Raw genomic sequence first — 27997 nt, 5'->3', positions numbered from 1 at the left:
ATGGATTTGAAATAAATAAATAATTTATTAATTTATTAGATACAAATATTCAAATAACAGCATAACGAAGGTGCTTCTTGCCTGAGGCCCCCAGAGTGTTTAGAAACCAATAAGCCAGTTGTTGTCCTCAAGCTATATTTTAACCACCTCTGACGTAAACAATTGACTCGGTCATGTTGTGATCAATGAAAAAGGAGACAAAAAATGAATCAATTGTTCAGGGATTAGAAGTAATTTGCACTTTCTTATTCATTAATAGAGAGAAAATTATTCAAAAACAAAACTTGCCATGGTTACAACTAGTGTTGTAGTAATCCAGACAGCTCTCAAGAGCACATTTTCAAGTTTATGGTCTTGGTCCTGGGATTCCCTGGTTTTGGTCTTGACTCAGTCTCGGGTTAGGTGGTCTTGTATCTGGTTAGGTGGTCTTGACATCAACACTAGTTTACGACACATTCACCAGACTTTTACATTGAAAGCGGAAGTGCGGTTGCTGGTACGCTGACTTGACGCCAGGAAACGTTCGTGTCCTTGATAGTGTCACTGCCCCACGTGAGTGTGTTCACCCCCAAACAGTGCAGAAGGCTCGAGACTAGCCCCACCAAAGCGGCCAAACTCACCCAGCCAGTCCGCCTCTGGCTCTCCGAATACCGGCTTTTCTGAGAGAAACACCCCGGCTCTGGTGCTCTGGCTCCCGGCGGGACGCGCCTGCCATGTCCGGTAACGTCAAGTCCCTGCTGCTCGTGCTGCGGCGGTGCGTCGCAGTCAGACAGCTCACATCAACTGCATCTCTCGGAACCGCAGGCGGCTCCGGACCCTTCCACCAGCGGACATGGAGCTCAGCGAGCCGGGCAGTCTGTCTGCGGGGCCTCGGTGCACTTCATCCCGCAGCGACAAGCGGTCAGCGCCTCTTCTGTTCCAAGGTGAGTCCCGGGGTCCGGAGCCCCGCTGGGCCGACGAGGACCACCCGAGAGACCTTCATTTGGTTCGGGTGGCGTTCACATTCAGTTTTGAGACCGGACCCAACCGTCTGTAAAATGTCATGCAATGGCAACAGCTGCTTGTTTGGGGGCGCTGTTGCCTGACACGTACACTAACCAGAGAGGAAGTGAAGAAGAAACACGGCTCATTGATTGGTCCAGACCGAAACCGGAAGAGCCGCCGCTTTAGCCCGCTGTGGCAAGGCTAGTTATGAGTAGCCACAAGCAACCGCAACATGAAGTCTTCAGACCAGATATCAATAAGCTCCTTTTTCACTACTTCTTCCTCACGATAGTTTCCAACTTTTTCTTTTGCTTCTCCTGATTCGCGGGGTGAGCTGTTTGTTTACTACCCAGAATGCATTGCGCACATCACATCCTCTCCCGTCGTCTCACCCCACCCACTAGAAAGATCGCTTGTCAAGGAGCCACTTCCCCGCTACTCCACGTCTGTGCACGAGCCATTTTCCAGGAGAAAACAAACGTTACAGGAGTCCCGCTTTCTTCTCCGCGTCTTTTTCAGATTCGCGCACCCAAATTGCATTGCGCTCCACGTCACGTCCCCCCGACCCTCAGCCCGCCCGTTTGAAAGAGGACAGAGACCAGTGATTTGAAAAGGACCAGATTCCACTTGAAAAATACAAGAACCGAGTTCGGGGTGCGTTCACATTTCCCCAAACGAAACAGACTTTCCCAGAAAGTCCACAAGGAGAACTCTGGTCTGCGTCAAACACGGGAAAGTGAACGGGCCCTTAAATCAACAGGGTCCATATTAATGTGCTACCTACTGCCACCTGCTGGTAAGGAAAGGCATTTAAATAAAGTGTTGCTTTATATGTTTGCTCAGTGTTCGTTTATTAACTAAAAGATTCTCTATTTACTCACATTAAATGGTTCACGCTGCCTGCAGTCTTGCCTCGAGAGGGTAATGTCGGCGTAGACACGGAGGTAGCCGGTTCGAGTCCCGCTGTGGTTATCAGGTGGAAGTAACCGATTACAAATACTCAGGTTACCGTAAAACAAGTTGTATTTAAGTTACTTGTACTGCTAGGAGTATTCGTTTTTCAAGATATGCAATATTATTCATACTCGAATACAGATTTACTCCATCCTTTTAGTAATCCTTAATGAGTACGCCCACGACTCTAATCAGTATCCAGAGCTTTTGATTTGTAGGTTCCTGGTCACTATGTTGAGTCTCGTAACAATTTAGAAAATCGCCGTCCTGTGATTTTTGCATTCATCCTGTTTCTGAGAGAATTCTGCTTTGACTGCGAGATGGACATTCTTATCAGTCATGCTTGTCCTTCCTCCTTCCAGACAGAATCCCCCTGCGACAGCGAATACCCTCCACTGCCGCCGTATCAATCCCAGTCGGAGCCGGAGCCCAAGGAGGTCTACGTCGTGCAGGTGAAAGGTCTGCCGTGGTCCTGCACCGCCCAGGACCTGCTGCACTTCTTCTCAGGTGAGGGTGTGAAGAGGCGGCATTCCGTCACACGGCGACGCGTTAAAGACTGACGACTTTGCGCTTTTTCAGAGTGTCGGATCCGTGAGGGGGAGAAGGGGATCCATCTGACCGTGGACAGGAAGGGCCGGCCGTCGGGACAAGCCTTCGTCGAGATAGAGCACGAGGAGGACGTGAGCAAGGCGCTGGAGAAGCACCGGCAGTACATGGGGCCGCGATACGTTCAAGGTGTGCTTCTGGTGAACAGGACGATTGAAACGGTGTTTAAAAAAAAAGAAGAAAAAAAGAAGCAGTTTGATGCAGGAAACAAAGGCTGCATGCTCGACGATCAAGGACAATGTTCCTCCGTCGTTTCTAAATGAGGGGTGTCAAACATATGGCCCACGAGACAGACGAAATGTACCTGCTGTAAGATATGACATTACCTGCAATATATTCATTTGACCACCAGGGGCACACTTCAGTCTGTGTTATTTTGCGAATCAGGTCACGTGATCAGGGTTACTACGCAGATGTAGAAGTGTGTCGACATTAGAGACGATTTCTAGAACTTGACAAGTTATTCTGATCACAATATGAACTAAGCAACTATATTTCTGAGTTCCAGCTGCATGTGGTCTTCTGCCTTTGAAGATGGAAATAGTGAATAAAAAAAATCTAATGATCTGTAAGTTGTAACGCACACGGTGAACTCAAGCACAGTGTTAAATTTTCAGTTCTTTTAATCAAATTTCAGGTTTGTCATGTGTTTGAAAGTATAGTTCATTAAATGTGAACTTCTTATATATATATATATATATATATATATATATATATATATTAACATTTAGTTGCACTAAAACGAAGACATAGGTTCAGAGCCGTTTCACGCTGCATGTTGACCTCTGAAGTAAAATGAGTTTGACGCCACTGATCTAAAGAAACACAACAAGCTTGCTTAGTCAGTTGTTGTTGTTGTTGTCTCAGTGTCCAAGGTGACAAACTTTGACGCCGAGTCCCTCCTGAAGGAAGCCGTCCAGACTGCGCCGGAGGACTTCGTGGTGCTGCTCAGAGGAATCCCGTTCACCTGCAGCGAGGAGGACATCAGCGCCTTCTTTTCAGGTGAACCTCCAGTTTGCTCCGTCGGGTCAAAGTTCAGCCGCTTTCACCAGATAAAGTGACACTTGATCCTCAAAAATAAATCAGTTTCCACTGATTGTTCGTCCGTGTGATCAGTTAGTTTTAAGTTTTTGAAGCATAAAAACATCTAATTAAATAAGTTTTCTAATGTGAAAAACTTTTTTAATGTAAACGGTTCACATGAATGAAGCTCTTAATAATGTAAAGATACACCAACAAACCTCCCAGCGTGACGTAGGACGACAATATCATTTTTGCATTTTAGTTTTAGAAAAGTTTTTCATTTTGAAAACGATGCCCGTTTTACACAGAAACACTAAAAATGGCGAGGCGAGCCCCAGGCGGAGTGGTATTAAGAATAAAAAAACTTGAAAAGAATAAATATGTTATTAAAGTAGTGAGGTTTGTTCTTTCTTGGCGCTCCACATCTTTGGAAAAGGGAGGGAGGCTCTTCTATTAGGAAATATACGGTAGCTTTCATATTGGGACACTAGTGGGTGCTGTTAATTGTTTTTGTAATACGCTGTAAACATTAATAATGGGAGCACACGGACATTCGTATGGACAGACGACCAAGCTGGATTGTTTGAGGAGTCCAGGAGGATATGGACTGGGAGTGTTTCCACGAACGAGGCCTCACTTTTTAAGTTCTCACGGCCCCTTCGTGCAAAAGACGGTTTCCCCCCTCTGTGCTTCAGGTTTAGACATCGTGGAGAACGGGGTCACCATCGTGGAAGACTCCAGGGGCAGAAGGTCCGGCGAGGCCTTCGTGGAGTTTTCCAGCCAGGAACAGGTGGCCGAAGCTCTGCAGAGAGACCGGGAGCTCATCGGGAACAGGTGCCGACGCCCCCACTCGCTGTCCGTTATTCAGCGTCTCTCTTTGATGCTAACCTTCGCCGTCTGTCTCCGTCTGCAGATACATTGAATTGTTCCCCAGCAGTCGTGACGTTATTGAGTCGGCCCTGAGGAGGATGAGGAGCTCAGCTTCCTCTCAGGGTTTCTCTTCGGCTGGCAGCAGGAGGCCGGCCTCGGCCTCGGCCTCCATCGACTCTTACAACTCCGGTACCTGGAAATTCATTTGACTAGATTATCAGCTCATCCAGTGACTTGGTGCTGCGAGGACACACACTTTGTACAGAAGCTTAAAACATTTTATTTGGACTGTATTGATCCGAATATTGGACTTTTTTTTTTTTTTTTTTTTCTTTGCTCCAAGAAATCAGTGTTAAAACACGAGGTGGTCTTATATTGAGGTGGTCTTTTTTCCCCCCGTTTTGTCTTTTAAATGTCAAACATAATCTGACCATTTGTATTCTACCAAGTCGTCCATCCAGGTAACAGCCAGGTAACGGTAATCTGAGACGGGAAAAAAAAATAGAGCAACACCAAGTTCTACGTCCAAATTCTCTGTTTGATGTGAAAAGATTCAAAGATGTTTTGAGTTGCTGCTAAATGCTCCGACTTGGCTTGACTTTCCTCTCATGGACACTCAACACTTCAACCCAAGTCTTTGTTTTAATGAACAGACTTATCATCCTCCCACCTCTTATTCATCACTTTACTGTAACATTTCAACCGTATTCGCGTCATTATATTATTTTTATTTCTTATTTCTGTATCAGCCGCTCCCGAGAGCAAGCCTGTTCATTACGTCCACCTGAGAGGACTTCCCTTCCAGGTCACCGGCGAAGACATCGTGAAGGTAAAGACACTCGCCGAGTCTTCCTCCACCTGCCATCATCTTCCTCCACCATCTCTTAACGTGTTCGCTCGCCTCTGGCAGTTCTTCGCCCCTCTAACCCTGTCCAAGATCATGATGGAATGCGGCCCGAGCGGGAGGCCGAACGGCGAGGCCGACGTTTACTTCAGGTGTCACCACGACGCCCTGGCCGCCATGTCCCGAGACAGAATGAACATAGGTGAGAAGGCATGCCAGCAGGGGGCAGCGCCACACGCCATAGCTTTACCTCAGTCTTTTTACAGAAGTTGTACTTCTGGCAGTTCAACACTTTAGTTTTTAGTGTAATTCTGTAGTAAAATGCCGCTTTTACTCTTGTTCCATTGAGATCCATGCTTCTCGTTTGTTTTTTGACAAGAATTTTATGAAACTATGAGGAAGTTCCGCCTCCTGACTGTTTGACCAATAAATTGAAGCCACACAGTTTGAAACGTTAATCTTTATTAAGCATATTTATTACAACAAATGTGGCACAAGGAGAATTTACGACTTAATCATAAAGTTCACATTCATGTATAAAGTAAAATACCTTCGTTTGATTTTGGATTCTTAGCATGGTTTCATTTTGAGATAATCTTTGCAGTTTGTATTTATTTAACTTGGGTTTTTTTTGTGTATTTTTAGGTCACAGATATATCGAGTTATTCCTGAACTCTGCACCAGACCATGACGGAAAGTGAGAACCGCCAAATCCTATCCACATCTATTAATGTTTGAGCTCAAAGAGTCAATACAGTGACTCACTACCCCCATCTTGTGGTAGGTTGTGGTATTACATGAATGGACAGACTCGAACTAGCTGGTTTGGCATTTCACTCGCTCACAAGAGAATTTCAATCTGGCACCCAGTTTAAAAGGCTGTTGACCTCTGTAATAGTTTGTCCTTTATAAGAAGCAGCAGGAGCATTTTATTAAATTTATATACCACTGAAAAGTTATTCTTGTAACATAGAAATAAGTGGGTACACAGTTTTTGTGTAAAAACCTTTTCTATCTTTTTTGCACCTATGGATGGAGCAGTGATCCTGAAACAATTAAGACCGAATGTTTTTCTGTTTTTGTTTCGTGCAATCATTAACAGCTGACTTTTCGTTGCGTCTCCTGCAGGTGAAACCCAGCGCACAAAGGATTTGAATATTTAAACATCCGCCCGACATCCAACAATAAAAATTTGTGATGAACAGTTTTGTTGTCTTCATTTAATAGATTTTATATGGAGGTTGTTGGTGGTATAAGTGAGCCAGTTTCTCATTTCTAGCTGTTGCAAAAAGCCTCTGTACATTTTGAATTCATGTCAGAATCAGTTTTGTTTTAATGCCAGACTAATTGCACCATCTTGTGGAATAAATTGGTACTACAAGACCGATAGCTGCTTAATATCAGTACATTTCTCCACCACATTCTGATATTAAAAGATATAAATGTAAAACTGCAACTTATTATAGAAAAGACATGGCATTCATGACTTCATCTACATATTATGACTTGGGTAGAAAGTAAAACTTAATTTCCTGCTTCCCAAGTATGTCTAAACTGGTGGGGGGTATACTTGGATATAGATTTTAGTGTATACAGAAGTTTTATTTAAAATCAATTTTCTTTTTGTGCATGTGTACTTTGTCTGGAATGAATTAAAAAAAATTAATAAACGGTTAATTATCCAATAGCAGAACTAAATGTTGCCTATAATCTACAATTAAGTTGACACAAAACCACATGGACTCACAACACCACCTTGTGGTACAAATTGGTATTACACGATTTAACAAGCTGGTTTGCAACAATTCAATGTTAAAGAGTATTTTCCACAATCGAGCCGTGACTTATCAAAACGCGCTTCATGCTTCTCCTGAAAACAACAGACTTGCAGAAGTAAAATCAGATCCGTTTATTGTTGATTCAAGAAGCATTCTCATCTCACAAAATAATTTGCTTCCCCAGGAGTTTCCTCAGCACATGTAAAACAAAAACAGCTCGGCTCAGAGCAGCGCGCCTAAAAAAACTAAAACTCTGCTCCGAACTAATCCAAAGCAGAAATGAGCCAAATATGTGAGAAAACTTCACCCTCCAATACTGCGACATTATACAAACTGAGTGAAGAAATATCCAGCAGAACATCCGAGAAGGGTCCGTTGGCGTCTCCGGTTAGTCCACCTTGGAAACTTTGAAGAGGTTTGTGAGCTTCCCTGCACAGTAAATTAGCTTAGCTTAGCACGGGGAGTCGCGGCAGCAGCAAAGAGAAACAACAAACCTCACTTAAAGTGCACCAGCTCACACCGGACTCATTTCTTTAATGCGTGCAAAATCTAACGTGTTAAAATTAACCAACGATGTGGAGTACTTTGAACGTTTATTGAGTTGATTTCTTGATGTGCAAATCTGATATATTTTATTTCTGGCAAATCAGCATTTGGAGCGAACTCAGACAAAAGTGTTGACAGCCGGAGTGAGTGAGAAAAAGACTAAACCAGAAGAAACGGGATATAATGGGAGCCTCATAGTCCCGTCTTTTGTATATACATCCATAAATATACCTTGGTTTTGGTTATAATGCCATCCTGCATAACAAATGACATCCACATTTTTGGCATAATCCGTGACTAAATTACATCAAAGATCACATTTCTGACCACCTGATGCTCAATCCAGTCCAGAGTTTTCCCTGTTTTTACCTTTTAAGCGTTAAGAAAAAGCCAAACGAAGGAGAAACGTCCTCTGTGGCGTTGGACTGGAATCGCCCCCCGGTCCGAAGGAAGAGGCCCGTCTGGTGCACGCGGCTCATGTCGGGGTGGAAGCGTAGCTCTGTAGCAGCTGGGAGTAGCAGGATGTGCACACGGTCTCGGGCAGGATGGAGGAGGGCAGCGGCAGCTCTCTGGACACGCAGCTCTCGCAGAAAACCTCACCGCAGTTCTTGCAGCGTTTCTGGAAAAAGGAAGGGGGGGAGAGAATGAACTTCTGAGCGGCGGCGGCGTGCCGTTTTCCCCGCAAAGTCGTTAAAGCAAACCGGACCTCAACTAGTTGTTCGTACCTTCGCTCTCAGGAGGGAGTCGCTCTCTTCGCACATCGAGCACATGGAAGGTTGAGCGGTCGCCGCCAACGTGTCGTCCTGGAGACAAAATCACACGTTCAGCTCAGTTTTCTGTTTGTTGCTGCAGAAGAAAAGCCTCCGGATGTGATCTCTGGTGAGTTACATGGGAAAACACTTCAGCTCCCTCCTGCAGAAACGCACTCCATCTTTTTTTACCACTAAATTGTGGACAGATTTAAATCTGCACATTTCTGATAAAGTTTGAAGGACTTTAAAACTCACGGACCTGCATCTGGACTGGCGACTTATGAGTGCGAGCAGCTTATATGCCGCCAACGCCGCTTCTTATTTAAGTAAAACATCAGTTTGTGCCGTCTGTATCAATAACGTTTCAGCTTGTTTATTCTTGCAATACTGGTTTGTAACCGCCCGATGGTGCATTGAGTCACACAAAGAAAGCAGTGAACAGTGAATTGGCACATATACAGTTTCGCAAACCACACTGTAATCAAGTATTCAGTGTTTACCAACTAGATCAGGGGTGTCAAACTCATTTTGGTCTTGGGGCCGCATACAACTTAATCGGATCTCAAGGGGGCCGGACCAGTAAACTCATTCCAAAATTACATAGAACTAACAATAAGTCCACTTTTTTTCTTTGTATTAGTGCAAAGAAGAAGAAGTAAATTATAAAAATCTTTATATGAAATGAATTGTCCCTTTTACTAAATATATACACTTTTTTTTTTTTTTTTTTTTTTCTTAAAAAAAATAAATAATTCTTTATTAATGCATATTTATCCCGCGGGCCGGACTGAACCCACTGGCGGGCCGTACGTTTGACACCCCTGAACTAGATTGAACAGATAAAAGGGACCCGAAAAGAAAAAAACGTCTGTTTTCTGTCCCGACTACAGGAAAAGTTGAGAAAATTCCACAGTGGAGCAGCTAAAATCCATTTCCAAGCAGACATGGCGAGCACATCTTTTCATTCAGTTTTAATTTAGATTCTTTAGATTTTTTTTTTTTTTTTTTTAAATCATGCTCACCTGCTCGTCTTCATGACGCGACAAAGACCTTCAAAAATGAGAGAAGAGACACAAGGTTAGCTTTATTTTTTGTCATATTTGCTTCTTCAGGCTCAATTTTTATCATTTCAAAAGATCTCCAACATGCGATGTAACGTCTCTGGCAGTGGGGCTCAAAAGTGTGGGGCGGGGGGGGTCCACTGGGGGGCGCCAGAGAGAAAACTACTTTTTACATCAGTCTCTCATTTTGATGTTTGAGGAGAAATATTGACGAAAAGAAATAATTACAGGAAAGAAGCATTCTCTGTCTCTCTATCATTCTTCCTTTTTTTTTTTTCCCAAAGACATTTACAGCAAGCAAGAGTTATAATTTCCATAGCCAATAGAATTTCAGAATTTCAGAATCAGGGCAATTAACCTGACATTTATGTTGATTTGGGGAATTTAATCCAAATAACAGTGCTATCGCTCTTGCCAGAATCACACAGATTTCACCATCTTCCACAAACTAAATTCTCTAAAATGGACTCACAGGCTGGAGCTCGGCTCTCCACTCTGGATGTGTTCGGGGACGAGCTGCTGGAGAAAAGCGACACACACACACGATATCAGAAGTGTAACGCTGGACGTGGACTTTTGCCCGCAGTGTATTTCCGTGCGGTTTACCGTGGGGCGGCTCTCCGGAGGTTTCCTCTCCCTCTGAGGAGCGCTGGGCTGTTTGTGCGGAGCGCTGATCTGAGGCTCGCTGATCTGAGGCTCGCTCCTCCGGTCGCGCTCTTTCCTCAGCTCGTACTCCAGATTGGATCTGAATCACACCAGCGCGTTAAAACACAATCGCAAAAGGAAAAAAAAAAACAGTTCAATTGTTCTATGAGGCATGTTTGATCCAAGAAGTTTGGACACGTATCTCGGTCACGTCCATCTTTAATCCGACCAGTGGATGACGCTGATCAAGAGATTATTTAACAATATGGAGGACTGCAAAGTTTGTGGCTTTTTGCTGGACTCTGAATGATTTGAGCTTTAATCCCTCAATATAAAAAAAAACGATTAAAAACACTAACGTGACAGACCGTTTCCTTTTCTTGCACTGCAGGAGTTTTTATCACAAACTTTTGCATTGTGTCCTCTGTTCTGCGCCCTCAAGATCCTATTTCATCTCCATGAGAAAAGGTGAACTCGTGCACGCATGTAAACAGGGAGAATTTTTTGAAGTTATGTTTCCACTGTGGGGGCGTTTTCCAGGGAATTAGTTAATGGCAATGTCCTTTTTCTGCCCACTCAAGATCATGTCAACTCACCATTCATGTAAGTTGATGCATGCATGATGATAGGACGCACTTTGCTCTGAGACACTTCGTTTGCACTATGGGGGTGTTTTCCAGGGAAACTTGTGGACATTTTGTTGTGTATGCTTTCAGCTCACTCAAGAACATGTCCTTGCAGCATGCGGTAGAATCGTAGATGGGCAGCACTTTAGAACTTCACCTTTGCACTGTGGGGATGTTTTCTAGTTTAACTCGTGTATGACACATTTCCTTTTTATGGCAGTGTGGATTGTTTTGTTAGCACATTAGCACCAGGTATAGTAGACTCCTGTGTGCGCGTGGATTCGCTGAGCTTTTTGCACTGTGAGGGAGTCTGTCGAAACACTATTTGTTGGGTGCAGTTATATTTGTAATTTAATTTCTTATTTTCAGTAATAATAACTCGTGTTTATATTGTACTGGCTTGATGTGTGACAATTTTGTTTGGATAATGGAGAAGCGCCATTATGAAGAGGGAAAATATTATTTTTTTTTCAGGCAAAACTAAGTTACAATGTATTAAAACATCATCTCCTAAAATTACCACAGCATGTTTCCACTTCTTTTGTTTTTTAAAAGATTTTTTTTTCTTGTTTTCTTTGTATGTTTCTCTTGTTGTTTATTGGAAAAAAAATAAAAAAATAAAAAGTGTGGGGGGGAGGGGGACAACAACAACAGAGAGTTGATGCATTTTTGTCTCTCAATTCTTCAACTATTGTTGGTACCAGCCAGTCGGAGCTCCTGTTATCTTTGGGAGTTGTTGCATAAAGTGGCAAATATAACCAACAAAGTTTATCACACTTGCATGTTTTGATCAGTGGGATGATCTTCACATCTAAACAGGAGTCATAAAGATTTTCGAAGCTCAAGTACAATCACCAGGAGCATTAAACTAAAGATTAACAGAGTAGTTAATCGCTAATCCGAAGTATAATCCAATTGAACAGGCTCACTTCTTCTAAAAAAAAAGTCTAAACAACCTAAAATAATGAAATCTAAAGTTGAAAGAGTAGAGTAAGAATAAAGCATGTGGCTCAAAGTAAACAAGGACTAGTCTATCTATGGCCTAATGACAGAAGATCGAGCAGTAGCCTAAAACGTCTCCATCCTCGGGGCCCATCTGACATCATTTTAGCCGAGCCTCACCTGTGTTTACGCAGCTGCTCCGCCTCCACCTGCAGACTCTCGATTTTGTCTCCAAAGTCCTGTTTGAAGAGCCGGTTGGCCTCCAGAGCCAGATCCCGCTCCCTCTCGGCCTGTTTGCATCTGGTTTGAGGGTGAGCGGGTTAACAGAAACTTATGGGAAAACAACAAAAAATAAATCAAAATAACAAAAAAAAAAAACTAACGTAAAGAGTGAAACTCCACACGAACCAGTTTTGGGATTGTGTTTTTTCAGTAACAACTTCCTGTATTATGAGTTAGGCACTAGATAGGATTACGAAATTAGGAACGTTCCTCTCATTTCATTAGTTTTTTTTCCACTCCTCTGCTTTTTAAAGATGCATTTAGTGAAATAAAACCACAACATTTCAAGCGAAAACGCATCGTTTTGGTGTTTTCGTTTCAGAAATGTTTCACGTTTGCACGGCAAACATTTCGAAAACGATGTATTCGGCACGCCAGGTCACGAGTTGGCGCTGTCGATTGTTAGTGTTTTCTACACATATGCAGAAAGAAATATGCTATAAACGCTGTAAACATGAATAATAGAAGCACACGGACATTCGTATGGACAGACGACAAAGTTGGCTTGTTAATACGGTGACTGCCAACTATAAAAATCACAAAGTCCCAACAGAATCTGGACTGGGAGTCATGACACTCTGGAGGAAACACTGATGTTATTGTCCATCTACTGAGCATGTGCAGAAGTAAAATTTACTAATGAAAATCCTTAGCCGACAAGTCGGGTACCATTCGTCCTCGACTGATTCTGAGAGTAAATAAAGTTCAAATCTAAGCAGTGAAACTCGAACATGGCATTAACATAGTGAACTATCTGGGAATATTTGTGGAACAACGATATACATTAACTTCTTTCTGTAAAACAAACAAGGAAGCCGTAAACATACATCACTAGTTCGACAGGTTTTCTTGTTAATTTGTAGAAAATAAATGGCAATTAAATTACCCGACCAGTAGAAAATTAGTGAAGTAGTCAGGTACTCGTTCGTCATAGGCGATTATTATGACTATACAGAGACAGAATCAAAGTGTTTTCAAAAAGTTCAGTTTCCCTCATTTCCATGGAGATGGAGTGTGTTTCAAAAAGTTGCATTTCCCCCGTTTCCATGGAGACGGGGCGCATTTCAAAAAGTTGCATTTCTACTCATTTACCACTGAGACGGGGTGTTTTTCCAAAAAGTTCCACCTTGGTAATTGTTTTTTAAAAAGCTGCATTTCCAGTAGCTCCGAGCCCCGGCTGTCATGTCGACAGTTTGGTGTTTTCGCTGGACAATATTGTGTCAACGCTTACATTTTCCGTAACTTGCACAACACCGACAAGACGAACTTTAGCCAAAGAAGATGAAGCAGGTTGTTTATTCATCGTTTTATTAGCCTAATGAGTACTACAGTTTACACCAATGTTATGTTCACACACATTTCAAAATTAATAAATTAATTCCCTCTTGCTTCACCTTGCTTTTCACACTACATCGTTAAATGGCAACAAACCTTCGGATCTCGGTCCCTCGATTTGAGCTTGTTTTTTTTTGTTTTTCTATCCTCTCAGTCTTTGTTGATTAGAAATATTGGAGAAGAGTCTCCGGCGTGCGGTCGAATTCTTTGGAACGTTACAGCAGGTGTTCAGGTTTGTTGGCACTTTACTCGCTCTGCCTTCACCGAGAAGCATTTCAGGAGAAACCAAAGTAGAAGTGGGGTTAACGTCCTGCCGGAAAGCTAAAGATGCTGGAGAGCCACTGCGGGAGGTTGTGGGAACATGGGTTTTATTTTTTCGACAACAAAAAGGAGCGCGTACAGAAAAGAGAAGATCCTAAAGTTTGGTTATCTTTTGGGATTAATCGGGGGGTTTGCACGGTGGTCAGGTTTGTGAGAGAGCCTGGAGCTACTGCTGCTGCTGGAGCAGCTTCCCTGCAGCCGAGCTGAGGTTTCTGGCCTGCTTGGCCATGTGTTTCTCACTGGTCCCAAAAGAAAAACAACAGAAACACATGAAGGGGGGGAAAAGTATGGTAATGGGAGTGGAGAGAGGAGAAACATTGCAGTGAGTGGTCGGCTGCTTCAGCCGGAAGACTTGTCAATCAGGGGTCCTCACCTGGTCTCCAGGTGTTTGATGGTTCCTGACATCTGGTTGATCTTCTCCTCCAAGCGAGCGATGGCTTCGCTCTTGTGTTTGGAGCCGGCGTCGGCGCTCTGAGGACAGAGATCCGTTCAGTTTGAGCACAGACACGCCAGAGTGAGAAAACCTGCGGCAGAACTCGGAGCAAACCATCAAGGATCCTCACGGGGTGACAGGAGACACATTTTCATTTCATGGGCCACAAACAGATGAAATTTCATCTTGAGTGGGCCAGAAGGGGTAAAATATAGCCATAATAACCTTTAAATGTAAACTTTGAAGTTTTTCCTGATCGTGATGAGAGTATACGTGACGGAAAAAGTCTAGATTTTCACGAAAACCAAAAAATGACTGCAGAAAATAACTACAATCTCAACACAAGGCCAATTTTAAATGAACCCCTGTGGTGCAAAATACAGTGAAACGTCAAGAAAAATCCTCCAGCTGTTGCATTAACGTTGCATTTCTATTTTTTTCTTTTACACACTCATCCTGACGGCATGGCTTTGAGAGTAATGCTAGTTTGCTGGATTTCGTGGCTGCATCACTGACATCTCAGCTCGACTCTCAGCGTTGTGTCCACTACTCTTAAAACATAAATAAATCAATGTTTTTCTTTAAAATTTTTACAATTTGCTTGCTGGTTTGGTTCAGATTGGAGCCTCTTGTGAGCCTCTTGTGAGCCTGGCGCAGACCACTTCAGAAGATACACATTATGCACATGTAAAATCTAGTATTAGTGTCAAGTCATGAGGGTGATTTTTTCAAAACATTCGTTTGAGGCAGGCTTTTTGAAATTTTAGGAAATTTCAGCATGTTCATCAAAAATGATCTGGTCGTAGATTAGACTTTCTGAATTCCTGTGTACAAAATATAATATCCCGCATGCCTGGAGATCATCATGTGAGACCAGGAAGAGGTCAGTTCTTATCAGCGAGGTAACATCACAGTGAATACTCAGTGTTTATTTATGTGCTGTTAAAATTTGACAAAATGCAATAATGTTGAGGATTGCTTTTAAGATATTTACAATAACACAAAAAAAAGGGGGGGGGGGGGGGGTTTGCTAGACACTGGCTTCTCTGGTTCAAATTCTCTCTGCTGTTTTTCTGAGAAATCCAAAATATTTGGAAGCAATCATCTTGTAGCCACAAACAAAATAAAAAAAATAAAAAGAGGTGGAAGCCGCAAAGCTGTGAAGACCTTCATTATAGATGTGAGGAGGTGGTGCAGGTTCAGGTGAAACTCTTCTGCTGGTTGCGTTTGATTGAGGTAGAAATCAACAGCTGGTCATGAAGACTGATGCTCCTGAGGATTCCCGTTCAGGGATTCTCCCCGAGTTGTGGAGTGAAAGCAGTATAAACCCAGCCTCCGTTAGATCAGTATTCAAAGAGCAAACTCAGTGCAGCATGGAGGAGTTTTGTTTTTCCCCCCCGACATGGCTGCCTTCAGTGCGGCATGATTTTAAGTATTTCCAGAGCTTCGCTGACTCGCAGACACAACAGGAAAGAGGAACGCAGAAGTGAAGGATCAGCCGACCTGTGACTTGTGGCTGAGCTGTTGGTTGATGGACCGGAGGTCCTCCAGCTGCTGTCGGAGCTCCACCAGAGCGTCCTGCTTCTCACAGATGTCCTTCTCCAGCATCTTCATGGACATCTCCATCTCCTGCTTCATCCCGATCTGCACCTCCAGCTCTTTCTCCACGTCCTGCACAGACGCCGCAGCTTCAGCTTCAACGAGCAGACTATGTGCTGCCTTCAGTAAATCCCCTATTTATTATAAATGGAATTATAGTCAAAAGCATAGGGCTTTTTTTTTTGGTTAGGGGGGGGGGGTCGTGCTTTAGCTTTGGATGAATGTGATAAGGGGGACGATGGAGGGACTCGGTATGTTTGATTCACTGACTCTAAACACGTTTTCCTACCAATCGAAGCAAAGTTTCCTCTTTGAGCTGCTTGCGTGTTTCCACCAGTGCTGATCCGTCTGCTGCCGAGTCACTTCGTGACGCCTGAGGGAAACAGGAATGAGGGTTTTTTATTAGACGTTAGTAGACATTCTAAAAGGCAAACATGCTGATGTGAAAACCCTTTGGTGATTATTGTGACCTGGAAATAAGAAAAGAATATCTGACAAAAACCAAGTCACACCTCTAGAAGTTTGGTGTAAATGGAACAAAAGGGTGGAATCCATTTATCGTAAAACAGGTTTATGAAAATCAGCCCATAGAGCAATCAGGATAACACTTAGATATTGTAAAAATGTTTCCACATATCGTCAGTCATGAATATCTCAGTGGTACTGGAAAATAGTCTTAAGAGCAGATCACAACTCTTATAAGTTGAAGTAAAAATAAATAACTTTTTAGAGATAAGTGACCATTTTAAATTGAGCCGAAAGTAATTTGTTGTTAATCATTATCTTACATTTGTGCTCACCTTCCTGGCCTCTAACTGATACGAGCTCTCTTCCTTTACTCTCTCCACATCTTCTTGTAGAGTAATGATCCTGTTATTTGCCACTGCGAGCTGCAGAGAGTCAAACACAACAGCTCCGTAAACAAAAAGAAACTCCCTGTGGGTGAATTCTTCAGCATGAAAACTACTGCTACTTATTTTATTTCATTTTTTTTTTTTTTAAAGAAAAACTGTTGTGAGGAAACGAAAAACGACTTGAAAGACTCACCTCTTCTGTCAACTTTGTGTTGGACTTTTCCAGAGCGTCCACCTTGGCCTGGAGGTTATTTACTGAAGCGCTATAAGCAAATAAACACATAAAGTTAGTTAATTAGTCAAGATTTAAAAAAAAAAAAAAGACAGCGAAGAAACTGATTTCTTGTCAAACCTTAAATGTCTGTTCAGCTCCTCGACGTAGTTCTTCTGATCGAGGATGGCTGTGATCTGACCGTCACTGAAACGGCAGGAAGAGAAAGTCGAGCTGAGTGTCACCGATCAATCAGGAAATCAATCATTTCTAATACTTTTACTTATTCCGCTGATGTATTCAGCTAAACAGCTTTCTAACTCCTTATCTAGCCTCTATTTCTGGTACTTTTGATTAGTTGAATGTCATTTAAAAAAAAAAACCTTTTAGAACACTGAGACACTTCCCTGTGGGACCCCGCACCAGGAAGTGGTTAAACGTCAGGGAACGTCACTCACCCCTCTGCACTCTTGCTACTGTGTCCGCCGTCTTTGAGGTACATGGAGAAATCAATCACCCCAACCTGCAACAAACGAAACCACATCAAATACAACGAAAGACGCAACATACAAGTCTCAAAGGTGACGTAACCTTTCTTGACGTCTGTGTTTTGGCTGACAGTGACTGCGGAGGAAGTGGTTTTGGCTCTGTTACGAGTCATATTACTATTGTCTCTCCACAAACCTGAGAAAAGCAGGCCAAACCAAAGCCGATCACTACAGTCGAATTCACCTGCATTTCTGTGCAGTCAAGTGCACTAATTTCAAAGGCGTATATTTAGGGAAATAAAGATAATTAATAGTTTTGGAGACTATAGCTGAAGTGAGGACACGCTCGCTGAAAACAAACAGTATCTGCTCTGAATCGCGCCTGTATGTGTGGCGTACAACATAGTGCCAAACATTCCTGTGGAGATAATGAATTAGCCCATGCCCTTTCAAACTTTGTAGCTCATGAAATGTGTGTCTCGCCTTCTAGCGAACCCAATCCAAGCAGGAGAGGACAATGACAAATGTAAGAATGATGATAAATTAAACTATACTTCTTGATAAGCTCACTAAATCAGTGGTGTCAAACACATTTTAGTTGAGGGGCCATATACGGCCCAATCTAATCTTGAGTGGGCCGGACCAGTGAAATGATGCCATAATGTCCTTTAAATTTTTACTTTAAATTGTTTTTGTCGTGGCGCAGAGAATACATGATGAAAATGTCTGTAGTTTCACGAAACCAAACAATTACTACAGAAAATTACAACAATCTCAACATGAAGCCAATTTTAATGAAACCACCTTCTGGTGCGAAATACAGTGAAATGCCTCTAAACTTAGTCGTCTGCTGCACTTACAACATTTGTTTAAAAAAAAAAAAAACAAATCTATGTTTTTTTTCTTTGAAATGTTTTCAATTTGCTTGGTTGTTTGTTGGGCCGGATTCGAGCCTCTCGCGGGCGTGAAAGTGGTGATCGTACCTTTAATGGGAAGAAAACAGTGACTACACTAGTGATTGCTACAGGATGCTATAACAATATGTTGGATCTTCTGTATTTGGGAGCATGATCACACTCTGGAGCTTCGCTCTAGCTCATTATTGTTCAAACCAACAAACCATGTGCGTTTGAGCCGCTGTGAGTGGAGGCAGGATTACCTGCGAGTCCAAGTCCTCGCCCTTCATGCACAGATTGGCATCGATGACGTTTAGTCCGACGAGCAGCCCGGCGATGACGGCGCCCTCTTCCTCCATCATCAGCGCGTTCGGCTCGTAGAATTCACTACAGACAGAATACACGGCGAGAAGCAGACGTTTTAGTGGATATTTTTACATCTGGATTTACAAGACCGATCCTAAAAGCAAAGCCCACCTGAGCAGGTCCTTTCTGTTGATGATGGTCTTCATGTAGTCAGACAGCTTCTTCTGCATTAAAGCCAGTCGTAACCAGGCACGCCCTCTTCCCAGAGGAGTTCTGTGATCAAACACAAGAGTCATTTATTAAAACACAACTAAACCTGCACTGACAATAGAAAAAAAAACACTTCAACTGTAAAGAGAAATCAATTCAACTTTTTTGGAAGCCAATTCTTTTGTTAGCATTATTCAGATATTCTTAACAAAAAGCCAATGAGGGATCCATTCGATTAAGTTGATTATTAACATTTCTGTAGTACAACTCAACACTATTTTATTGTTTTTGAAGGCCGAGTACAATCCACAAATGTGAAAAGTCAAAGTTGGACATCAAACAAAACTCAGAAGTTCAAGTGAAAGTTCCAAATATCCCGACTACAATTTGAAGGGCTTGAGCAGGTTCAGTTGCAGCAGCACAAATATAAATATGTGAAGTGTTTGTTAGCGTTCGTAAAGACGTTTGCCGACACAATTACTACGAAATACTAATAAAAGCATCACATCGGTGCAAAAACAAAACAAAAACAAAGTCAGAGAAGATCGTAGCCTAGTCCCTAAAGCTTAGAGACATCCAATGGAGAAGGAATGATTACGTGACTGAACAATTCTGGCAATTCTATTTTCTTGTTAGTTGCGAGTATTGAGAGTCAAAGTATTGTCCATTCTGCCTCTTTTTAGTCCGTTTGGGTTTCGTTGCAAGCTGCAAAGTGCTGCTGCCACTCTGTGTTCTCTCATCTACCAGCATAAGTTCCACAGTCCCACAATTTGTTTGCAATGTTCATATGAGACGAGGCAGAGACAGAAAGTCCAGTAAACACCGTCTCCCTTCAATCCTAAACATATGTTGCCAGAGTGAAATAGGCAATACCACTTTCATGCACTGGGTGGCAGCAGCGCTCACCATCTGCAACATCCATTCTTTCAGAGTTTCAACAGTTCGCTATTACAAGTTCCCCGACATTTTATCCATCGCCATTTTTTCTGTTCCCTCGACCAGCTGCTGGTTGTCCCTTTCTCTTGATGTAAGCTTGACGCTTTGTCACTCTCTACACCACCTTCTGGTGCAATGTGGTATTACACAACCTCATCATACGTTGCATTGGAAAGGACTGAATCTTTGTCGCACATACGGAATATAAGCACTCACTTCAGGCCAGGAAGATCTTTTACACTGGCAGTGATCTCTCCGGCCTCCGGCGTCAGCTTCTCCACCAGCTCCAACGCCCCCCAGAACGACTTGTTCTGCCCCAGGAAGGTCTTCTTAGCTGATGGAGGACACACGGTGTTCATGAATCGAACTTGTGAACATAAACCCTGACTTTGTGTAAGCTGGGACTAAAAGTGGTCTGAATAGACCATAAGAAGCTATGACAAGACAGTAACGAGCGAACGACGAGTCTAATCGTACTTTTTAAGCCGTGTTTCAGACAGTGCTCCATTACGACGAAGAACTGCTGGAGAGGTGCATAGTCCGAGTCGAGTGTGCGTCCGAGGTTGAGAGCGGACTCGATCAGGCCCTTGATGCTCAGTTTGGCCATGTTCATCAAGTTAAGTCTCTCGATTGCAATAGGATCCTTGGGATCTGAAAGAGAAGAGAAAACACAGGGACATTCATTCATTATCCGTCATTGTGCCGACACAGGCCACAGCTTGTCAACTGGAGCTCGCTCAAGAGCTAAACTAAGAAACATCGAAAATAGCAACAACTTGAGTAGTTTCCAGGAAGTGAAACAAGCAAATAATCCAAAACAAAATAAACTCTGACGGTGTTAAACTGTGATTTTAGGAATTCACAAGGTTGAAACAAAAATCACATAAAATAGTTCTTACTTATCAAACTTAAAACTCAAACCAAGTTTTATCAAAAGGAATTTCTTTTAAATTTAGCATTTAAAAAAAAAGGATTTAATGTTGAATGGTAACTCGTGAACCTCACTTTAAGCATGATCACTAGTGACTATGACTAGTCTACCCTCAAAGTTGCACCTTCACTGCATCACCCTTGATGTAGCTTATACGCTGTCGATAGCGTATTTTCTCTGTTACGCTGAGCCGATCATTTTTGCTGTAAACATTAGCCTTGATGGGCCGACCTCACACCATCACCCTCAACACAATTCAATTCAACTTTATTTAGCACCACAGTCATATCTAGGTGCTTTTAACAGAGACAAACCCAACAAACCCCCATGAGCAAGCACGAGTGCCTTTTCTCTAAACATAGCACCTTTTCTCCATTATCCTCAGCAGGGCACTCTTACTCCATCACCCTCAAAGTTCCACCTTTAAACAGTTACCCTCAATACAAATAAAAATATGTTTAATATTTAGTCTTTACAGTTAATTTGATGTCTTATTTCTACCGTTATAAGACAGAGCTAAGCTTTTCGTGTGCCAAGAATTTAAATATCCATAGAACCATTAAAAAAAAAAAAAAAAAAAAAAGAGTTTGACAATATCATTATGAACAGTCTGTACATCTCTGTGCCGATTCATTATTAATATTTGCATTTAAAACCGAAGGGCTTTTAGAGGGTGACCTCTACAGTTTTATGTTGGGCTGCAGCGTTCCTATATATTATTAATATATTTCAACTTGAGATGAGAGGCATCTCGGTTTACGATGGAAAGAAATATGGGTCCCTCAAGAAAAAGGTTGGGAACCACTGTTTTAAAACACCTGCAATGCCTTTTATTTTTTAGTATCAGCTATGAGATATGAAAAGCAAGTCATCGTCAAGCATTCCTGATAAGAAACAAAGTGGTGGGTCTGGTTGTCACGCTAGCAGTGAGGGACTGCACGTTAGCATGACAAAACAGAAATGTGTGCATTCGTCGCTGGTGTGCAGTGAAAAAAGTCTCAGCTGCCTCCTTCCTGAGAAGCACCGTGGAGCAGCCAATAGGTCTGCTCGGTGCCGAGAGAAGGCGTGGCAACACGGGACAAACAGAATGTGTTTACCATCCAGTTGAAACCGATAAATAACTGCTCACATGCACCTCTAGAACTTGGGAAGCGTTTACTGATGGATGGAAATGTGTGAATTCTTTAGCATCCGGTTTAATTTGATGTGAGTAGAAGTAAAGTCATTACATAGAACTATATTCTTCATGCTGAGTGATTTTTTTTTTTAAGATGAGATGTAAGACTCAACACTTCCTGGGTGCTTTTTTTTTTTTTTTTTTTTGCCCGCTGGCAGCTTATTTACAAGCAACGTCATGCTGCCGTGCGACTCTCAGACACGTCAAAGCGTTGCACCCGACATCCATCATGACACAGCTTGACGATCGCCCACGTTACCACGGTTCACCGGGGGGAAAACATGCCACTTTGAAGGGATTTCTGGCTCCCCACCACGCCCTGTCACCCACATCCCAATTTCCCCCTCCCCGTCCTCGGAGTCGCGGCTGCCGGCGTTACCTTCGTGTGCCGGCTCCGGGTCCGGGGTAAGCGAGATGTCATTGAGCTCGCGCAGGCACAGCCACTCGCCGTCGACGGACACGCGAAAGTTGCACAGATAGATGGTCTCCCGGGCGGCCTGGGTGATCTTGTCTGTGGTGGGAGTCGGGGTTTCGCTCTGGGGCGTCAGATCAGACATGATGACTCAGCTTTTGCCAGGCACAAACCAACACGGCCCGAGGGGGGAAGGAGGAGGAGGAGAAAAAGAAAAAAAAAAAGCTGTAGCAGCTTTTGTTCCGGTAAATCGAGGAGAGAATCAGAGGATGAAAAGAGCATCAAAACAGGAGCCAGGAAGAACAAAAGGCCAGGATGGAGAAGGCCCTCAGCAGGTGCTAGAAGAGGCTGCTGCTGGTTTTTGCTCTTCTTTAGGCTTGCATCCTCTTCTCTTCCTTGCTACAACTGCTAGTCTTGAGAAGGGCTGCCCTCCCCACTTTCCTCCTCCTCCTCCTCCTCTTCAACCTCTTGTTATCCCTTTTGTACAGACTGGAAGGAGTGAGGAGGATCGGTTGGGAGGGGGGGTCAGGCTGGTACTTAAAATGCAACAGAGTGAGCGCAGCACTGAAGGATCACAGCCCTCCTCCTGCCCGCTCTGATTGGGCGGCCTGCGCGACTGCAGTGAATGCACTGGGAGGGTGTCGACCAAGATGGCTGACAGCAGCACTGTGGCGACAGCAACACATGGTCACGTGAGCAGATGGTGCAAAAAGGAGGGAGGGAGGGAGGGAGGGAGGAAGAGGTGGTGATGATGGTCCCCTGAGTGGCCAACTGAAGCTAATGATACAGCGCGAGGACTCGTCTGTCTGTGGAGCATCACCTCCAGCACAGAGCTGCGGCAGTGAAACACCCACAGCATCAGAAATCTAAAAGGTTTCGCTACCAGATAAGATAAACATTGTCTGAAAATATCTTGATTACTGGCAGAGAGAAAAATAAATAAATCACATTAATGGAAGAGCTTTATATTAATTATATAGACACTGTACTGTTAGTTACACCAACTTCAACCACCACAGCTACACAACATGATCGTGTATCGGTGATTGGATGTTAACACACTGTGATAGCTGGTAATGACTTTCTCACATCTCTATGGAGCAGTTTCTCTCAAACACATGACTGGAGGAAGAGACACAACCACTTATTAGGTTTAGGGAGCAATTCCGTTTTTACATAGAGCTAAACAGCTAGGCAATCTTTGGTTTTTAATTTGTTTGATGATCTGAAACCTATGAGCAATCTGTAAGGGGGGTTTTTCACAGACTGGCTAAACTGCAATCAATCATGTTTAAAGACGACAAACTTTTCAATAAGAAGGAAAATTGCATCCAATAGTGAATAATCCATTGAAAATAAATAAACTGCGTGACTAACTAAATCAGGGGTGTCAAACTCATTTTAGTTGATGGACCACATTCAGCCCAATTTCCCGAACGGTAAAATAGCACCATAATCTTTAAATCCAAGTTTTTCTTGGTCGTGGCACAGACAAATATTTTCACAAAACCAAACAAAATGACAACTTCTGGTGTAAATTGTCTGAAAACCTTCTCCTATAGCCGTTGCATTATGGATGCGTTTGTAAACTCAGCATCGCTTTGAGGCTGGTTTGATAGCAACCGCGTGGCGAGCTTTTATGGCAGCATCACATCTCAGCGTTGTGTTGTGTCCACTACTCTAAAGAAATTAAGTCTGTTTTTTAAAAAAAAAAATCTACATTCTCTTTGACATTTTTTCAAATTGCTTGGTGGGTTGGCGGGCCACATTGGAGCGTCTTGAGGGGCGGTTTTGGCCTAAATGAGAACTTTTTATTGATTGATGTCTCATTTGATAAGCATAAATTAGAGCTCTCAGACACACATAAATCAAGAAAAAGAGGGAAAATACAACAGATCCGACACCTGCTCTTCCTCTGATGGGAACCCAAACGCACACAAAAACTGCTTGGAGTAATTGCAGATCTAAGTGTTATTGCAATACCAGAAAACATTATTGCATATTTACTTAGTATCATGACGCTCCAGTTCAAACACTAGTTAGAACAGTCATTCACTATCGATTCTGTAAGGATCAGACACACAAGCCTGACAAGCAGAAAATGTCCACATCAGAAATCTCATCTTTTGTCAACTAAACTACAAATTGGCTTGTTCCTTGTGCAAATGGCTCACCCAAAAAAACAAAAACAAGGTGAAACTTGTGACTCACATCACACCAAGCGGACAGCTTCATACCCCAGTGTGGTGGACACCGACAGTAGAGAGGAAGTAGGTCAGTACAGCCTGTATGAGACTGTCCGTTTACTTTTGATTTGTTTTCACGCCTTCAGATATTTAGACTTATCAGTTGTTGGACGTGATAATCTTGAAGGATGAATTAAATATAAAGGCAGATCTCACTGTCCTGATTTAAAAATACAAAATTTCCCAACACCTCCAGACTTGTGTTTTTTATTCAATCTGACATTTTTCCTGGCCTGAGGACAGCCTAGACGCTGGATTTACAGGACAGGACATGCTGAGGCTCGCTGGTTAGCTTGTTAACTTCAGTACATCACAATGAATGGACATCAACGGCAATGACAGGACTGCTTTATATTTTACCTCATTTTAAAATGTTATAAAGGAAAAATAAATAAATACTACAAACTGTGAGCTGCACAGTGGTGTCGTGGCTGCTGTATCTCTGGGCCCGTTCAGACCAGGCATCATCATGTGTTTCAGGTGATAAGAGTCTTTATTTGTTGTCCCATTTGTTTTTTGATGTATGAAAACTTTCCAGCAGCTTAGAGGTGAAGATTGAATTTAAATCTACTTTTTAACCTCCAAACTCTTCTGTTGTAGATTTATGTTGGTTTGGCATCAAGCATGTAGCACTCACACCTCACACTGGTTGGAGTATTGTCTGGTCCTTTCACTATGGAGATGTAATTTTCTCTTTGAGTGCGAGTGGGTTTTCTCCAGGTAATATGGCTTCATCCCAAAGTCCAAAGACATGCATTCGGGGATAAAGGGTGAGTTTAATTTCCCCGTCGGAGTGAATGCGAGTGTGAGACTTCGCCGTGTTGGCACGATGAAGCCTTCACCCATAAGACCAGTCAAGACGTTTCCTGGTTAGTGTTTCAAGTTTTCTAGATATACTGTAGTACAATGGTCAATTTTATTCAATCCTCAGTTGTAAAATGTTATATGGTTTGGCACAAAAAATAGATGCTTTCAACTTGCAATTCTTTTTCAACATATGTTGGAAGAACGACTCTGTGGCAAACGTTAGTGTTGTAGTCAAGACCGCCTAACCCAACACTGAGTCCAGACCAATCCCAGAGCATCTAAAGAGCAAACCAAGACTTTAAGTTGCCGAAACCTTAAAGTCCTTGAAAACGTAGCCTCAAGACCAGTCTCCGGTACTACAACCCTAGCATAATACAAACTGAGTATTGACTGGACCAATCACAGCCTTTGTTGCCCGTCTTGTATTAAAGTCTGTCATACATGCTCATCTATGGCTTAGCTTGGACTACTTTGATTAATGAAAGAGCTATCATAAGGTACAAAAAGATTTTCTTATTATCCATAACAGCGATTTCATTCATCCATCCATCTTCTTTTCCGCTTCGTCCGTATGGGGTCACGGCGGCGGTATCGAGAAAAAACAAGCCTAGACATCTCTGTCATCTGCAACTTCCTCCAGCTCTTCTGGGTTGATCGCAAGACGCTCCCAGACCAAACCAGAGATATAGTCTCGCTGGGAAAAACAATAATTCCTCTGAAATAGTACCACCCACCTAAAAAATCTAGAATTCCCTGTGGCCTTATAATATGAAGAGTAAAAGACTTTTTTGAAGTCTGTTTCGCACTCAAACCCAAGGTGTAGTTTAATGTCAGTGGGTGGCACATTCTCATATGGTGAACTAACTTCAACAAACAGTTATTATAGGTCAGATTGAAAAACAAAACTATATTCAGAGTCAGACGCAAACAAGGCGAAGCAGCTTACAGTTACAATGCTCTGTGTTCGTGACAACGGTGCCCGGAGCCACTGAAAAAGCAAGGTTTTGAAAATGGATACTAAGGTGGAACTTTTCAAAAACAATCGTGCTCCACTGCCATGTAAACAGGCGAAAACGGCACTTTCTGGAAACGCATCACCGCCAAATGGACAATAACAACAATGTTTGCCTTCAGAGTGTCATGTCTCCCAGTCCATATTCTCCTGGGACTGGTAATTTCATAGTTGACAGTCACCCCGAATAACAATCTAACTTTGTCGTGTGTCCATATGAATGTCTGTGCACTCGCCATTGTTAATGTTTCGTGTGATGTTCTCTGCAGCAATGTGGATGCATTACAAAAACAACCAACTCGTGGCCTGACATACTAACTCCATCGTTCCAGCACTATAGGGCATTATTTTCAGAACATTGCAGCGTAAATGCAAAACTTTTCTGAAACAAAAACGCAAAAAAAATAGTTTTTTCCCCTTGAAACTATGTAGTGGTGGTTTTATGAATGGATTCACACACACATATTCACAACATATACTGAAATCACTAGTTTTAAATGTTTCAATTTTAATTGAGTTTTGGTCTTCATTTCGGTCCTACTTGGGATAAAGAGTGGTGGATCTCAGTATTTCTGAAACTCTGGCTAAGGCCCTGAACAGAACCTAAAATAATATGTAGTAATGCTGAACTCAATTACAAAATATTGCCAACTTTTTATGAACTTATTCAAATTTCTGTCTTTGAGGGCACATTTTGACAACCAATAGTCTATAATAATATTATCAGGGGCTTTCACATAATCAAAGCTGGCCTTTAGTTAAGAAACAAATCAAAATCAAGAATCAAATCGTAAGTCTTATCTAGATAATCATGAATAAATGTGACTAATAAACCTCTCACTATCTTAAAGTGGAAGTCAAGTCAATACACAGGACATACTAAGAAATATCGCAGTTTATTGTGCATTGTAACATCGATAAATCGCCGATATTTTGTGCAGTCCTACAGGAATACATAGGAGAAAATGTACTGGTAACTTCTGGAGAATATCGGTTGTTTGCTTTATTCCAGTTGTGACTGATTGTTCGCTTCCAGCTAAAAAAAACGTAAACAAACGAGGTTGTCAAAACAACGCTTGACTCAGTACAAAGTAAATAAAATAAAAAAAACATACATGAGCTGACACAGAAACTCCATACAGACCTGCTTTTTATCTGTCAATTCTCCAAAACACACAAGTTTAAAGCTCATTTTTAATTTATAACGCAGACTGTGTGGAGTTACTCAAAGTTAGCTTAACACGCCACCAGCTGCGTTACGATCAGTGTCTTCGGCAGTTTGACAAACGAACCGTGCTAAAGACTGAAATGTGACTTTTAGAAAGTTTCCCCAGCACTTACTTCTCCTCCTGGACTCGACCCTCTCGATGTGGAAGTCGTACCGCCGGAGCGGGGCGGCGGGCTGCAGGGAGCCGGGCGGCAGGGAGCCCGCCGTCCCGAAGCGCACGCTGGTCGAGCTCAGCGCCTCTTTGAAGTAAATCACCGAGGTCGGGGACAGAGTCTCGTCCGGACTGTCGACGTGTCCGTTCTCGTCCGAGGAGTTCTGCCTCCCAGAACTTTCCGCATGTTCCGTCTGCGGATGCTCCGCTCCGGGCGACACGTCCCGCTCAGCCATCCTCCTCCGCTCCGGTCAGATGCGCTTCATGTGACCGGGAGGAGGGCTCTGGGTTAGCTGCGCGTGCGGGCTAAGCTACCGCGCTGTGGGCGGTGAGGCGGGACGTCTGCACGGAGTCGTCAGCCGCCCGATCGGAAGCGTTTTTCCCCGGTAAATCACTCCACCTTTCGGCCTGTCCTCCACAGCCCTCTGCTGACCCGGAAACAGCTGCCTATTAGCATGCTTAGCTCCAGTTTTTACGTGCTGTGTCAGCGACCCAGCGGGTCCCACGACGTGACCAGAGACTATACTCACT

General features: G+C 42.9%; 2 protein-coding genes across 15 annotated transcripts; one reads left to right on the top strand and one right to left on the bottom strand.

Moving 5' to 3' along the window:
- The first annotated feature begins 492 nt into the window (after positions 1 to 492).
- On the top strand, positions 493 to 6486 carry grsf1 (G-rich RNA sequence binding factor 1). 3 transcript variants are annotated; one of them, XM_080466889.1, is made up of 11 exons: positions 518 to 720; positions 805 to 923; positions 2301 to 2445; positions 2518 to 2673; positions 3412 to 3546; positions 4263 to 4401; positions 4481 to 4626; positions 5187 to 5266; positions 5348 to 5483; positions 5927 to 5978; positions 6410 to 6486. In XM_080466889.1, the coding sequence occupies exons 1-11, from the start codon at positions 714 to 716 to the stop codon at positions 6411 to 6413; spliced, it is 1119 nt and encodes a 372-aa protein (XP_080323015.1). In that variant the 5' UTR covers positions 518 to 713; the 3' UTR covers positions 6414 to 6486. The 3 variants fall into 3 exon arrangements, 2 of the variants coding, with proteins under 2 accessions (XP_080323014.1, XP_080323015.1); XR_013935461.1 differs by having other exon boundaries at positions 493 to 923; positions 5927 to 6061; positions 6410 to 6485; XM_080466888.1 differs by having other exon boundaries at positions 493 to 923; positions 6410 to 6485.
- On the bottom strand, positions 5730 to 27997 carry rufy3 (RUN and FYVE domain containing 3). 12 transcript variants are annotated; one of them, XR_013935457.1, is made up of 19 exons: positions 27429 to 27911; positions 19980 to 20153; positions 19719 to 19836; positions 18528 to 18629; positions 18314 to 18437; positions 17125 to 17189; positions 16808 to 16873; positions 16649 to 16718; positions 16402 to 16491; positions 15891 to 15974; positions 15506 to 15673; positions 13943 to 14040; positions 11812 to 11931; positions 10025 to 10163; positions 9891 to 9937; positions 9380 to 9407; positions 8331 to 8408; positions 7975 to 8224; positions 7177 to 7488 (listed from the first exon to the last, which is right to left on the bottom strand). XR_013935457.1 is itself a non-coding variant. In XM_080466880.1 (18 exons), exons 1-18 carry the CDS (start codon positions 27700 to 27702, stop codon positions 8081 to 8083), a joined length of 2001 nt encoding a protein of 666 aa, XP_080323006.1. In that variant the 5' UTR covers positions 27703 to 27990; the 3' UTR covers positions 5730 to 8080. The 12 variants fall into 12 exon arrangements, 8 of the variants coding, with proteins under 8 accessions (XP_080323006.1, XP_080323010.1, XP_080323012.1 ...); XR_013935458.1 differs by having other exon boundaries at positions 9891 to 9934; XR_013935460.1 differs by having other exon boundaries at positions 7178 to 7488; positions 16390 to 16491.

Source organism: Lipophrys pholis (assembly GCF_963383615.2).
Source record: "Lipophrys pholis genome assembly, chromosome: 7".
Taxonomy (NCBI): domain Eukaryota; kingdom Metazoa; phylum Chordata; class Actinopteri; order Blenniiformes; family Blenniidae; genus Lipophrys; species Lipophrys pholis.
This window is presented reverse-complemented; position numbering and strand designations above follow the sequence as displayed.

Excerpts from the sequence above, each read along its gene's own strand:
- grsf1 (XM_080466888.1), top strand. The coding sequence starts at position 714 with ATGTCCGGTAACGTCAAGTCCCTGCTGCTCGTGCTGCGGCGGTGCGTC. Across the intron at positions 3,547-4,262 it reads CATCAGCGCCTTCTTTTCAG|GTTTAGACATCGTGGAGAAC; the intron begins GTGAACCTCCAG and ends TCTGTGCTTCAG. Across the intron at positions 5,267-5,347 it reads CCGGCGAAGACATCGTGAAG|TTCTTCGCCCCTCTAACCCT; the intron begins GTAAAGACACTC and ends CGCCTCTGGCAG.
- rufy3 (XM_080466880.1), bottom strand. The coding sequence starts at position 27,702 with ATGGCTGAGCGGGACGTGTCGCCCGGAGCGGAGCATCCGCAGACGGAA. Across the intron at positions 9,938-10,024 it reads CTCCGGAGAGCCGCCCCACG|CAGCTCGTCCCCGAACACAT; the intron begins GTAAACCGCACG and ends GCTTTTCTCCAG. Across the intron at positions 8,225-8,330 it reads ACTCCCTCCTGAGAGCGAAG|AAACGCTGCAAGAACTGCGG; the intron begins GTACGAACAACT and ends TCCTTTTTCCAG.